Genomic DNA, 15,564 nt, shown 5'->3' on the forward strand with positions numbered 1-15,564 from the left:
GCTCATATCACACCTTGCTGTGGCATGAAGGAGTCCACACTGCAGCAGACACTGGGAGAAATTGGGAGATTTATTTCAAATATATATTTTACTGTTCTCATGCCTCCTCTGTTGACACTTTGAATACCAGAAAGTCCTCCAGGCGTCTACACATAAAGTACTTTCTGATCTCTTTAATGAAAACTGAAGCCAATTCTGCAGCTCTCAATAACTTCTATAACTATTCCTTCACTGCTCCTTTCATACCTCAATAACTTATTGTTCCCATCGTCTCTCTGGGGGGCTTCCTGCTTTTGATATGCTACAAAATCCTTTTCCTATTCATTTGTATACCTGCAGTAAGGAACTTCACTTGTTTTTTTTGTCCTTATCAGACCTTATACTGCCTTATAATTTCTTAGTTGGAAGATAAATACCATTTTATCTTTCTTTAAATATTTTTGTGTTTTTTGCAATGAGAGGAGAAAGATATCCTTACTGTCTCTTCATTAGAATGTGCTTTGAATTTGTGCTGTCCTCATGCAGCCGTCCAAAATTTTATCCAGTGAGCTACACTTTTAACCAAGTTCCTTGTTATTTCACCTTCTGAAATGTCTTAGAAGGTGCTTAGAAGGTATTTTCTCCTTATAAAGATGTCACTTGGGAACACATTGCCTTGTTATTACTGAAGAAGCTTTTTACAGTTCTCTGGTGGTCCCATGTGTATTGTGTTGCTCCTTGAAACTGTCCTCCAGTGGTCTCTCAGGCTCCTTTCCCTGACAAATGGTCATATGTATCTTCTAAAACTGTACAAAGTGTCTGCAACACATGCCTGTGCTGTGTGTTTGTCTCTGCTGTTGCTGTGCTCTCTGCTTTCAAGCCTCTCTAACATCCCCTGAGGTTTCTGTGAGTCCCACAGTGCATCCAGCTGTCTCAAAAACACCTTTCCTATTTAGGCATGCAGTTTTGATCTCTTAAGATTTATTTTGATAGCATTGAGACAAATATGACTTTTAATCTGTTCTATCATATTCCTGTAAGCACGTTCTGCACTGTAGTTTCTATCTCACACCTTGTTATGAGTGTCCAAAAATTATTTATTTCCACAAAAGGTTTTGGAGATGCTTCTTGTGATTCTGTTTCATGTGCCATTTTTTAACACCTTAGCATTGTAAAGCAAAGTCCCATCATTATCTGGGAGTACCTGCACAATTTTTGCTACTCCCTACTTGAACTTTACAAACTTGCATGTGATTCTCTTTCTAGGACATGACATTTTTTACCTTCTCTAAGAGCACTTTATCCTGAACTTTGTGTCCTCCTTCAGCTGTCAGTTTGGTTCAGTCCTTTAGCTTAAAATTTCTGCTGTAGGGTGGAGATCACGTAAATGAGTCTCATGTACAACAGGGATTCAAAGTGTGAGATCAGCCCCTTGTGCAAGGGGTTCTACAGAGTCTTATTTTGGTGTAAATAAGGCTTGCTTCACTTAATCAACCTACTCTTTAATTGACTAAACTGAAATAAATCTCTCACAACTAAAAAGCACGTGCTTTTGACAATGCTTAATTAGATCAAATTGACTTTGCACCTGCAGTTCTATGAGAAAAAAGTTTGCCTTGGAGGTGAACCTAAAGTTACACTGAAATGGAATCTGGAATTAGTTGGCCCATGATAACATTGACCTTTACCTTCTAAGAAGATGTTGGTGTGAAAATGAAAACAAATCATTATGCTGGAACAAAAAAGGGCACTTCTTACTTTCTAAAATGACCTTTTTTTTCCACGGTAGAACTTTTGCATACATCACCAGGTTCATTTAGTTTATGCATATAACTTGTCCTGTGAGAATGTATTTCCTATCCCATTAAAACAATTCTTTTTCATGGCAGTGTGCTCAGTCTCCACTTTTCTGTTATTCTCTGGGTGTCACTATTTTGTAGTCAGTGAATGAAATCCTGCTCATTTGAAATCTATGTGTCTACAAAATCTTTGCATGACTCCAGGAATGTGCCTTTTTTCTTTTTTTTTTTTTTAAATAACCATCAATATTTCAGATAAATAATTATATTTTGTTAAGTGCTTGTGGAAACAAAGATCAGGCTTTAAGATTTAGCTGTTATATATTTTTTTCAGCTGATTCACATAAACCCTTTTTGGCACTATTTCAGGATAAAACAGGAATGGACTTTGATACTAGAGTGCCGTAAGAAAGGTATTCCTCAATCAAAATACCTCAAAAATGGCTTTGTAGACACCAGTGAGAAGAACCTGGACACTTCTGGAAAGAATCCTCAGCTCAAGAAAAGACATGCTTTGTCGGATGAAGTGAATAAGGAAAGAAACAAGTTTATTTTCCAGCTTTCTGGAGAGCAGTGGACGGTAAATACAGTGGAAAATATGTTTCTGTTGTTAAAGAGTTTGGGGAGCTTGGCACTCTGTTTTTTAATCCTCCCCCTTTTTTTTTTCTCTCAATGCATATGAAGTTGCTGCTTTTTCACAGTGTTAGAAGTGACAAAAGCATTTCCTATTTTAGCCTGAACTAGTGGTTTAGTTTTCAGGTGTGGAAATTTTAAGTTCTTTACTGATATGTGCAATTTATCCCTCTAAAAAATTTTGGTGTGAGCACCCACACTGCAATAAGGTGTCTTTTTCTGAAAATTCCCCAGTGGGTGGAAAGAGATGAAAATAATAAATATTCAGCTTTGTTGGCTTGTTGATGTCTACTGATGATCAGAGATTTCTATTCTTGCTCCAATGCTGTGATAACACTTTCTCAAGCTCTACTCAATTCAAAAGTAATGTTGGCATCAATCCACAATGGTCTGGCTGAAAAAAACCCACTTTTTACTTGCAATTTTGTTTGATGCAAAACAGCAGTTTGCAAGTAAGCTCTAAATTATTGCCAGTTTGAAATTAAGCAAATGGTGGATTAGCATTGGTCTGAAGTTTTCTAGAGTTGTAAAAGCTTTGATTGAAGTGTAGTTTGAAGAAATACTACTTTATTAATAATAAAGTTAAATTACAATTTTGACTTGTGCGTAGTCCATAATTTTGAAATATATATTTCAAATTTTCATTATAAAAAGTTAAAAAGTTAATTGATGAGATGGTTACATTTTACTAGAACATTTTTTTTTTTTTGGGATTGGCTTTCCAAATAACTTTATCCTAGATTTGATCTTGACTATGAAGGTGCTTTCTTTTTCAGTGCATCAGGGAGCAGAGAGCTGCATAACTAAACTTTTCTGTTGCTTATTGGCTTTTGGCAAACCGCTAAAATTTTGCTTTGTCACCACAAGGAAGGCTTTATGTTAGGAAGCAAAATCAGTGTTTTGTTCTGTTTTCCAGACCATTTAGTTTTAACTTGACATTCTGAAAAATCACATTTAAGAGAGATTGGTGTACTGTATGTGTTTCAACAACATAACGTGTCATGGCTCAAGTGTCTGCAGACAAAGAGAAAATCAAAGCTGCTTTATTTAGAGACCAATGCTCCTTCAAAATCAAAGTCACTCTGTAAGAGCTGAAAATTATTTAAAAATTGTGAAAATTTGCTTGAAAAAGTTCCAAGAGAACTTCATTGTGGAAATTTTGTAAAATTTATATCTGTTTTACAAATCATACCACTTGCTTTGCTTTTTAAAATCTCAACTGCTGCTTCTAAACCAAAGGCAGACTCAGACATGAGTCTCAGATACTCTTTCCCCCTATTACTTTTTCGCAACAAAGTGCATTTAGGCAAAATGAGTTTTCAGATTGTAAACCCAGTGCTGGCAATCTGCATGTGAAAAAAAAAAATCTGTGGATTTATGACAGTTTTCTCAGAGAAGTCTGATGTAGCTGAGAACTGTGGTGTCAGTTGGGGTTTAGTTTTCTGAATGTGTTTTGCACACAAATACATATATGAGTTGAAAGTTTGAGTGAGTGAGCACTCAGAGACAGGGAGGAGTCAGAGGTGGGATTGCCTGTGCAAATTTATGGGCACATGAACAGCTGGGTTTGCTGTTGACTGGCCACTTACCACTGGCAGCAACAAACATCAGAGCCCTCTAAATTGTCCATTTGGGGACTAACTGCTGAATCCTCTCTCTCACTTTTAGCTGATAAGTATTTCTATTATGTTTCCCCTTTCCCCCCATCAATGAAGCAGTAATGTATCCTCTAGATAGCTGATGGCTAAATCTGAGTAGATTACTGGCATGATTTACAGATTTAATTTTGAGAACAGGGCTTGCTTCTGGGCTATGCCAGTTCTTTTTCTGGATGCTGTGAAGCTGAGTCTCAGAGGAGTAATCCTCAGCACAGGGATTTTTCAAGATCAGAGCAAGTGGCTTTACCACACTCTTCCCACAGGTCTCAGTGTGACAGTTCCCAGGCTGCCTAGATGGTAAAAATGCAGACAGGTTAGAAAGGAGCTGCTGCTTCATGCTCCATATCCACAGTGTATCTGTCCCACTGTTTCTGCACTGTTGAGTAGGAGGTTATAAAAGGGTTTTGTAAAACACTCTGTGGTGGAATCATAGGATTGTTTAGGCTGGAAAAGACCTTTAAGTTCACTGACACCAACCACAAACCCAGCAGCTGAGGGATGCACCAAGTGCCCTTGGCAGTGCTTCAGCCACGGGCTGGCTGGCACCTACAGAACATGGTCTCTTTATCTCTGAGGATGTCTTGCTTGGCCAGAGCAGCTTGGCCAAAGCAGCAATATTTACCCAAACAAAAGGGATCGGGGTAGCCTGGGCAAATATTTTGAAAATAATCTGCAAAATGCACTTTTGAAAATAGTATCCAACCTCCTTCTGAGAACATTTGTGAGGGAGAAAATCAGAGCAGGTCACATATTTTGAATTACTGAGAGGAATTCCTTCTTTCAGGACCTCTTGCCACTTTTTTGCCTCCTCTCAAATGTCATTGAAATGATAATGTATTTTCATTAGGTGGAGACCTACTGTTCCTTGTACTTGTAAAGTAATTACTTTAACATACCTGAGGAAAGATAAACCTCTTCAGGAGCAACAAAATAGTGGGGGGAAACAGGGTAATAATTTCATTATTATTAGCCCTAAATGCTTTCTGGTAAGCATTTTAATTTTAAGTGTATGGATGTGTTAGTGATTATAGGTCTCCTTAGATGTATGTGTTTATGTGAAGAGGATTGTGCAAGTTTGGAGTTGGCCTCCTGCCAAATCTCCGAAACTCGACAACAGGGTCTCCTTCCCAGAGAGGGAAGGAAAAAAAAACCGAAAGACCAGGCAGCCAAAATTCTAGCCAAAGTATATATATATATTATGTATAAAACAGAGATATACAATGAGAATTATATATATAAATCTATGACCCCAAATAGCTTCCCGAAGTCGAAGGGAGGAGGGGGGAAGGGAGAAGGGAAAAGGATAAAATAGGGTGAAAAGGGACAAATAATAAAACAGATCTACACAATCTAAAAACCCAGCAAAGCTGAAGGATTGGCAAGAGCTCACCACTTCCCTTGAAAGAAAGCAGTACGTCTGGACACGGCCCAGCACTCCCCCCTCACGCGTGGCCGATAACAGCAGTCACTGTAGGCCTCAGCTCCGGATAAGCCAGGCCCAGACAGGGACCACCGTTCTCCAACCTCGCCGGAAGAGAAGAGAGCGAACTCTCTTATCAATGCCTTATTTATACCCTAGGTTACGTAAAGGAATAGCATGGAATACTTCCTTGGTCACCTTCCCAGTTCCTTCCTGGTTACAAACTGGTTTCCAGGAAGGCCTAGACTGAAACCATCACATTCTCCACCCCTTATTCCATACTATTTCTTTACGTAACACCTGTATATTGTGTTCGTCTCTATCCCGCACATATACATATATACATATATAGTCCATGTTTATTTTTCTCGAAGGCTGTCGTCTGTCATTGAAGATCAGCACCACCAGCAACTCGATTTGTGTTCTTGGCCCTTTCGTCATAATCACAGTTCCGGTTTAGGGCTGGCTCATTGGTTTGGGCTGTGTCATCATCAGCCATCCTTGGATTCTCGTATCAGCTTTGTTCGGGTCTTTTTCCCGTCTGGTGTCTGGTCTCCTGTAAAATACAACTCAAGGCACAGTATTAGTTTTTCCCCAGGCTTAGGTTTCCTTGAGGCACACATTGGATCTCTCCATCCTTCCTCATAACCCACCAGGTATATCCAGGCCCTTGAGCAAAGACAATCCCACGAATGGGTTTGTCTTGGCCTGAGGGAGGAGTGATCCAAACGGCCTTACCTACCATGCCTTTTAGATGGATCGCTGGAACTTTGTCTCCATCTACAGTGTGGAGGGATTGTGCTTGGGCAGGACCAGCTCGGTTGACAGAGCCTCGGGTGTTGACTAACCAGGTGGCCTTGGCTAAATTCTTGTCCCAATTTTTGTAAGTTCCCCCACCTAGTGCCTTTAGAGTCGTCTTCAACAGTCCATTACACCTTTCTACCTTTCCTGCAGCAGGTGCATGATATGGAATGTGATATACCCATTCAATACCATGCTCCTGTGCCCAAGTAGCCACTAGACTGTTTTTGAAATGAGTCCCGTTGTCTGACTCAATTCGCTCTGGAGTGCCATGTCTCCACAGGACCTGCTTCTCAAGGCCTAGGATGGTGTTTCGGGCTGTTGCATGCGGTACTGAATATGTTTCCAACCATCCAGTGGTTGCTTCCACCATGGTAAGCACATAGCGTTTACCTTGGCGGGTCTGTGGCAATGTGATGTAATCAACCTGCCAGGCCTCTCCATACTTATACTTCTCCCATCGTCCACCATACCACAGGGGCTTCAGTCTTTTCGCCTGCTTAATAGCGGCACAAGTCTCACAATCATGGATAACTTCAGAAATTACATCCATGCTTAAATCCACCCCTCGGTCTCGTGCCCATCTGTGGGTGGCATCTCGGCCCTGATGACCGGAAATAATATTATATTGATGTGTAGTAGAGAGGTTTTGGTTATATTTTAGTTTATTGAGGATTGAATGTTGATTAGAGTTTTTTTTTCCAGTTGTTGTGATATGTTGACATTTCGCAGGAGTGAGGGGTGGAGTGTTGTCGTGGTTTGAATCTTGTTTTCCCCTAGAGGCTAAATTAAGTGGTAGACCCCAAGGGGTGGAAACCCCTGGAAGTTTTGAAGTTCTGCCCAATGGGCGCTCCTGCAGAAATGTAAACATATCACAAGCTCACCGGAAGAGAAGAGTTGTAGTTTGGTTGTTGAGGAGAGGTGGCCATGTTGTAGAGCCACGAGGAAGGGGCTCTGAGCCCCTTGGGCCCTCTGGGCCCTCCCAGCCCCTGGCTGGGGGGGCTACAGGGACCTGGAACAGCATAAAGCTGGGCTAGGTGCCTGTAGTTATGTCGGGAGATGTTTTCTCCATGGGCACAGAGCAGCAGCTGGCACTGACCAGAGAAATGGTGGCAGAGAGCCAGAGCAGATAACACCTGAACTGGAGGAGCAGCAGAAGCAACATGCAACACCGCAGAGAAGACTCCTGGAAAGAGAGCCGAGGAGAAAGAGAGCCAGCAGCCTGAGAGACAGAGTTTGGGGTAAGACTGTACCAGATCCCCTAAAACTCCTTTGAGACCCCTCTTGGAGAAGAGTGACATGGACTCCTATTGAGGAGAAGAGTTTTAGACATGCAGCACTGGAGAGAGAGAGGAGCTAAGAAGCTCAGAGCGTCCCGTAGCTGGACCGGGACGGCCAGATGGAATGCGGGGGGAGTTGACCTTGGCTCCCCCCCCCCTTGCACTGCTGCCACGGTGGCAGCCTGAGAGCAGGGCACAGAGGCCCTGCAAGGAGCTGAGTCTCCTGGATATACCAGACCGTCACGAAGACCCCCCTGTGTCTTCGTGATATGACGTGGTGATACGACCTTGTCTGGGGTTACGAAGCCCACGGAAGACCCCTCGGTTGGAGGCGATGGGGCCGAGAGAGGCTTGAATACCTCCCTCGTGGATGCTGGCAGAAAGCCAGCTATCAGCTGCTGCATGTGGAGAAGACAGACAGACTGCTGCCTCAGAAGATGCTGCTGTTCAGGACTGGAAGGGATCTGTCCTTCTTTCCCACCTGGACTTTTATTTGGAGGGGAGAAGAGATCTGATCCACTGTAAATACTATATGTCATGGTAGAGATAGTTTGTGATCATGTGTATAATGTGATATGGTATTTATTTGTACAGTCATTGTAATATATTCCCTTTCCCCCACTTTGAGTCTGGTGTGTGTTTTGTCTGGAAAAACCCATCTCACATTAGGTTGAGATGTGGGAGGGGGGAATGGAGCTAGGGAATTGGATTTTGGGGCTATCTCAAACCATGACAAGGATGAATACTGAGTGATTTATGGATTAAAAGCCCAGGAATTTTGGCACAGTGTTCAAGGAGGCAGTTCAGTTTGGACTTTTAACAGGGCTACAGTGAAAGGGAGATCAGTGAAAAGAGACTGGAAATAAGAAGATGCAAGTATAAATCAGGTTGTCTTAGAAGAAAGAAGAACAGTCTTACAGGATGCAGCTAGCACTGGACAAATCTTGTGAGTGATTAGTACGGAAATTAAAATTGTTTTGATGCCAGGAAAGCAGGAGAATATGTTAGATTGCAACAGTGAACTACACACTACAATGTTCTGTGCAGTTCACACAAAAGTTCAAAGCTCACACAACAAATATTAGGCCAGACAAATAGGCACAGGGTAATAGCTAAAGAGACTGGGGCTTAATTTTGCAGTATATGAATTCTGAGGAATTGTATTCTGTTTGTGCAGATCCCTGTTTCCTTATAGATCAACATCACTGTCAGCAGAATTAGCATCAAGCCTTTGTGCTTGAAGAACAGGTACTCAGCAAGTCCCTCTGAATCTGAAAGTCCTTGTGTAACCTGGGCACTGGTTTGGTTGATAACTTTGTCTTACCTTTGTCTGTCAGAGCTCCATCACCACGGGGCTGTGTGACAACATCCTTAAAGTTCAGGGATCCTTGCCTCCATTTTACCTATCAGACAAATACTTATGACTCAAGTGCTGCCTTCCCTGGGTGATGCATTTCTGACAGCTGGGAGCAGTAATGAATTAATAGTTAGGAAAGAAAAGGGTGTATAATAACAAATGGGCTCGTCTCAAAATCGTAGAATCTCAGTCTGATGTTTGAATGCAACCAGTGAATGAAATCAGACAGGCTTTTCTGTTGTGTATCTTTTTATAAAAAGTGGTCAGAACCCAGTTGCATTGCCCCAGCACAGCCTCCTAAATCCTCCTCGGTTTGCAAAACACTTGTGACTTGACAGCACAAGAATGGTGTAAAGTGCCACAAGTAATTCATATTCCTGAGGTATGTTTCAGAAAAAACTTTTGTCATCTGAGAGTTTTCCAGGCAAACCTGCTGTGAAAAACAGCTTTATAAGGACTATGGACCTTTGAATTTTGTGTTTGGAAAGAGATGCCTGGGAAAGAATGATGCAGAGTTGATGAAACACATAACTGAGAACCTTTGTACACATAAACATGTATCTACTCAATTAAATTAGTACTTCAGAGAAAGAGCACTGCTACTAGAACTAGAAACTGAGGCAAAATAATGCCATGAATATTCATATGAATTTTTAAATGAAATCACTTTAACTCTGTTTTTCCCCTCTGAGTGTTTACTTTCTGCTACTAACTAATGAATGTTTATTCTCTAGTGAATCGGTGAATTTCAAATGCTTTTCAGAAAACATTCAGGATAAACAAATTTTTTAATGTGTGACATCAATATTGGCAGAGGAAAGCTGATGATGCTCCTCAAATGTAAAGCAGGACTGTTCTTGGCCAGGCTGCTTTACCTAAGAAGAGGATCTGGATGCACACCTACTTTAAACAATCTTAATGTCAAATGTAACATTATGGGGAGGGAAGGAAACATCCAAGATTTGTAAATGCTCATGGTTGAAAGAATAACAAAAGCCAGAGGGTTCACAAAAACTCACAAACATCTATTAGTAAATTACTATTTGATGTTAAAGTCCTCTGCCCAAATTAAGGTGCAAATGAGACCAAATGTCAGTCCAACAATACCAACTTTATTTTGCAGCATAAGTGTATAGGGAAAAGAGAGAGAGAGAGAGAAGGAGAAGGAGAGAGGTAGTCTCTCCTCCAGAAGATAGTCATGACTGAACAATTGTTTAAGGCATATGCTGCAAATGTTTTTAACCCTTTCCTTACACCACCCCATGACTTAAACACTGATCAGTGGTCATGGTTTTTGATAGCTCTCTTCCTCCACATTCGTGCACAGAGTGAACAGAGGGAGAAAACAGGGATGAAGCAGAAGAGATAACGTGAGAAATCATATATCAAACAATGCCATTGCAATCCTTAAGAAAATAAAACCAATTAACAACTTCATTCCAATTTGTGCTAACCATGAGCCCCACCCTGTGAGTCCTGGTAATGGGAGCACAGTCATCAACCAGGAGCTGGGGCTCCAGTCTTCAAAACAGTAATTTGGTTGCATGGATTGGAACAATTCTGCAGTTTTGTTAGTTATTTATACATACATATATATATATATATATATACATATATATATATATATATATATAAATATACACCCCCACATCTTGTTTTTACCATGCCATGTTATTACCAACAATCCCTGTTTATTACCAACAATCCTTGGTTGGCTCCACAGCCATTTGGATATTGGTGTATGAGACATATACATTAGCCCCTTATGTTCTGGGATTCTAGGGATGCTGCACAGGCTTAGGGCCAGCTGCCATCCCCGGGGACCTGCCTGGTGTTGGCAGGAGGACACCACTGCTCGGGGTGTGCCATGGTGAAGGGGCACCATGATGCCCTGTGCAGGGTCCTGAGTCCCCTGAAGAGGGAGAGTCGTTGCATGGGCACAGCTATAGGTGAGGACTTGCATTGTAAACACTCAATCAGCTGCCTGTTCCATGCAAGAAAGTTGTCCTCCCAGCAAGTGGCATTTGTGAGACAATCCCTCTTCACATCTTCTCCAATTTGATAAAAACCCTCCTCATCTGACTCCATACCTGTGCCCAAGGAAAGCAGTAGCAGGTTCAAGTCGTAAGGAGACATGTTCTGGACTGCCCCAGCTCCAGCTCCAGCTCCAGCTCCTTGGCTGAGGGTCCAAGTACTCTGCCCATACCTCGTGTGGGAGGGGCACATTCATTCCCAGTACCCCAATATTGGTCAGTGTTTTCTTCTTCTGGGGCCAGCTCTGCAAGGCTGGAGAGGCCTCAGAGTTCTTCATCCTCAGGCCACTGTTGTCTTCTCCATGGGCCAGGGGTAGGTCTCTGTTTTCTTCCCCTTGGAACAGCCCTTGGTCTCTGTCATCTTTCCACTCCTTCTCCCTCTTGGCCAAGTGTAGTGACTGAGGCACGGACACCCTCCCTGGTCAGCAAGAGAATAATTTATTATTTATTTCAAGCCTCTACTTATAGAGGACCTAGTTTTGTTTCTGGTCTGTGAGCTGAGCATCTTCAACCTCTCAACAAAAAATACTTGGCCCTATAAAATTACGGTATGCATATTTCTACCTATTAATGACTAATGTCCATCTTTACACCTACCAGCATTCAACATGCTTTCTTCTTTTCTTCAGTCATCTTCTTGTTCTGGGTCATGGGACCTTTGTTTCCGATCAGCAATTGTTGTAGGCTTGCTATTTATTTTACTCTTAAAACTTTTTTTCCTCCTCTACCAAAAATCAAACAAGTTTGAGGGTATTGTTTTGCTGTTAAAGGCAGTAGACTGGCTGTCCTCCAAGTGTCAGTCTGGGGGTGATGTCCAGATGTTAGGAGGATAAATTACTTGTTGATAGAATTGTTAATGTTTATGGCTTGACCTCAGCATCCCTTTCTGTGCAGAACTGTAAAAAAAATCAAACAGTTGTATTTTATTTGATTTGCCTCTATGTGGATTGGCCTCTTGCACACTGGGTGAAGAACATGTTTTGGGGCTTGGTGCCAGTGCCAGTGCCCTGCCATGGAGGTGGGGACAGTGCTGGTGCCCTGCTGGGGAACTGCAGCGAGAGCTCCTGGAACAAGCTTCAAACCTTGTTAAAGACGTGGGAAATTTGGATTGAAACCACGACAGATAAAACTACAGAGCTGTAAAAGAAACGGAATTGAAACTTCTCCGAACTTTGATCACAGTTTTAGTTCAGGCTCACGTCTAGCAGGCAAATTCTCTCCTAATTAGAAATAGCATAATCAGCAATTGTTGTAGGCTTGCTATTTGTTTCCTTTTAAAACTTTTTTCCTCTCTCAAAAATCAAACAAGTTTGAGGGTATTGTTTTGCTGTTAAAGGCAAAAGACTGGCTATCCTCCAAGTGTCAGTCTTCATGAAGCAATTTATCAACAGGCTGCCAGCTTTAGTGTGGCAGCAGAAGATTACGAAAGAACACAAGGGAATCAGAGAGCAAAGCAAACGCAGAGCTTGTGCAAATTCCAGCTCCCATCCCTATCTACTTTGTAAATGAAGCAAAATATCAGATCAATTTATGTTTCAGCAACACAAATATAAATGCATTGTAAAATGGAGAATGTTGAAAAACCACATAATAGCAAAGTATTCGCCCGCCTGCGTTTGCAAATTGTGAATATGATCGTATGGTACAAAGAAATAATCTCAAGAAAGAAAAGTAAGTTGGCAGTTGGTAGAAGAATGGAATCTCTTTCTATTGTTTTGAAGTTGTGTCTGAATGTATTTAGTTGCTGCACAGGATATCTCAAACTACCCTTAATGCTGACATAAAGGTTTTTCAGAACAAAATTATACGTTAATGATATGCAGTTTTTGTTTTGTATTTTGGCTTAATTTAATGGTATCTATTACTTTATTTTGCTGCAGAAAAAGGTGCAGCAATGAAAGTGGAGAAATGGAAACTAACTCGAGAACGTTGGAGAGATTTCTCATTGTCATTCCTGGGGCATTTCAGGCCTTTTTTTTTTTTTAATTGCCATAAAGTGACAAATACAGAAGATGGATCTCAATGCAATATACACCTAGTTGGGAAATGAAGCAAGACATGAAATGATCCATATCAGATATGGAAGGGCAGGTAGCACGACAGAACTACATCAGCATAGGCTAAGGATCTGCATGTGTAAATTTGGAAAGAATTGAAAAGAGAGGCAGCAAGTACCAAACAAAGAACAGCTTCTGATCAAGAGTCCAGTACATCTTTAATTACAATTGGATGTTTTAATATAGCTAAAAGTTAAGTAGCACTATTCCTAGTTCAGAAATTCAGCATTAATTAAAAACCCAATTAAAATGCATTACCCTTGTTAATGTTTTGGAGGATCTATGAAATCTAGAAGACAAGAAAAAGTAGGCAACATCCTTTGCACAAAAAACAACAGTTCCTACTGTGTCATATTCTTCATGTGCAGGAAACAAGTCTGAAAATCATAAAGGAATCAAAGGCTGAAACTCTCATGTCGCTTCTTATGGAGCAAAGTTAATGGCAGAACCTCTTCCAGGCTACTGGTTCCAGATGTTACCAGTGCACAGTGTTATAAAACCCAGGACAGACTGGTAAATTATGTGATGCTTAAGAAAGCAGAGTGTAAATGATCTGACCTTCACCTTTAGGAATTGATTTTTTTCTGTTTCAAGTTCAAGGAATTTGGCAACATAATTCAAACAAATACATGCACATCTGAAGTGAATACCAACTAACTAAAGCAATTTTGTAAGCATTGAAGGCTTTATGACTTTTAGTTTCAGCTACATTGAATATTTTTGACAGATAGAATAGTCTGAAAGTTACTCAGAAGCATTTTTTTCCTGTGTATTTCGAAAACACTGGAATTCTGAAAGCAAAGCGTGACTAAATCAAGAATTACTTGCAATTGTGGACCGATCTAAAAATCAAGTATTTCTAGTCTTCCTAAAGAAATCTAGTAAAAATTTTTTGAACATTGCTGTAACAACTTAAGAAGTTAAGTAACTCTTTTTGGAAAAAGACTTTCAAAAATGGTATGTGTGTATCTTGTCTGAGATGGTTCTGTTTCATCTTGCCAAACAAATTTGAAACATTGGCAGGTATTCAGAACATAATCACACCTTTTTTTTTTTTTTTATGCTGACAAACCCTATTTAAATATTCTCTATACACTCACTCTTCTGTTCTGTGTTGCATTTTACTACATCTTGATGTGTGAATTAAAGCACTGAAATGTGTTTTAAAAAAAAAACCCTCCATCTGGAAAAAGGAGATAATGTGTGAGACACCAAACAGGTTGAGTGCTTCGGAGAGGCTTCTGTTTTAGAGCAAATGATTGCGTTAGAAGTTAGAAAATGAATATGTGGTGAAAAACAGCTGCAATGCTCTTCGAAGGCAGACAGCTCCTGTGAGGCTTTGGCAAACTGCTATTCTGCTCAAGATAATTAAGGCAAAGTGTTGTAGCTTGGCTGTGTTTAGAAACATGGTAGAACAAAATTCTGACTTCACACTTTCTGTTTTCCTGTTCTTATTTCGTTCACAGGAGCTTCCAGACTCTCTGAAAGAACAGACCTATCTGAAAGAATGGCACGTGAACAATACATTGATACAAACCATTCCTGCCTACATTGCATTATTTCAGGATCTGAGAGTACTGGAATTGTCAAAAAATCAAATCCACCATCTCCCAGTGGAGATTGGTAAGTCAGTTCGAGATATTCAAATATTTATAGTCAAGCCATTTAACTCTATTACAAGTAAATGAGCATCTGTGGATATTCTTACTAATTTTCTGCTAATTGTCTTCCTTGTTTACAGTCAACAGTCCTCTCTACATTTTTACAGCTCTCTGGCTTTAATTATACTTGCCAAATTGTATGCAAAACCATGCATGTAGCATGGCTCAAACATGGAAAAAAGTTAACATGTTTTTGTTTTCTGACTGTGAGGCAGTTATTGCTTGCATTCGAGTAGACAGGTGTTTTATGTTCCTTACAGGTTAAGAAAAATAGAAATATTACAGAATTGTAAGCCTTAAACAAGATGAATGGAAACATAAGATTGTGGTAAAACAGAATCAAAAATATAATCCTGCATAAAATCTGTCTTTTGAATTTTTAAAGACCTCGGTAATCATCTTCATTTAATAGTGTATACAAAGAGTCATTGAATCATAGAATAATTTGGATTGGAAGAGAATTCAAAGTTCCAGTCCCAACCCCTCTGTCATAGGCAGGGACACCTTCCACTAGCCCAGGTTGCTCCAAACCCTGTCCAACCTGGCCTTGAACACTTTCAGAGATGGAGCATCCACAGCTTCTCTGGGCAACTTGTGCTAGGGCCTCACCACCATCACAGTGAAGAATTTCTTCCTAGTATCTAACCTAAATCTACCCACCATGACATCAGGGGTTTCAGAGAAACAAATTGTTAATATTTACATACTTTGGCCTTTGTTATTTTAAGCTGTGTGCATTTGTGTGTATTTGGCTCTCCTGTGGTTTTGGATCTGACAATATAAAAGCTTGTTTGACAGGTTGCGTTGATATTGAGAGGGATTTACTGCTCTTACAAGGAAAAAAGTTGCTGTAACTGCTGCTATCTTTGGGAGTTGAGGAAACTAT

At 40.6% G+C, this 15,564-nt stretch overlaps 1 protein-coding gene across 1 annotated transcript in view; it reads left to right on the forward strand.

Annotated features, from left to right (window-relative positions):
• The window catches only part of LRRC2 (leucine rich repeat containing 2), a 68,846-nt gene that overhangs the window by 17,819 nt on the left and 35,463 nt on the right, over positions 1-15,564 (forward strand). Inside the window, exons 3-4 of the mRNA XM_051777385.1 lie at positions 2,148-2,358; positions 14,484-14,640. Of these exons, the coding sequence (XP_051633345.1) occupies positions 2,148-2,358; positions 14,484-14,640 (368 nt within the window). The remainder of the gene's footprint in view (positions 1-2,147; positions 2,359-14,483; positions 14,641-15,564) is intronic.

Source organism: Manacus candei, unplaced genomic scaffold (assembly GCF_025592945.1).
Source record: "Manacus candei isolate 608988 ecotype Guabito, Panama unplaced genomic scaffold, ASM2559294v1 h1tg000010l, whole genome shotgun sequence".
NCBI lineage: Eukaryota > Metazoa > Chordata > Aves > Passeriformes > Pipridae > Manacus > Manacus candei.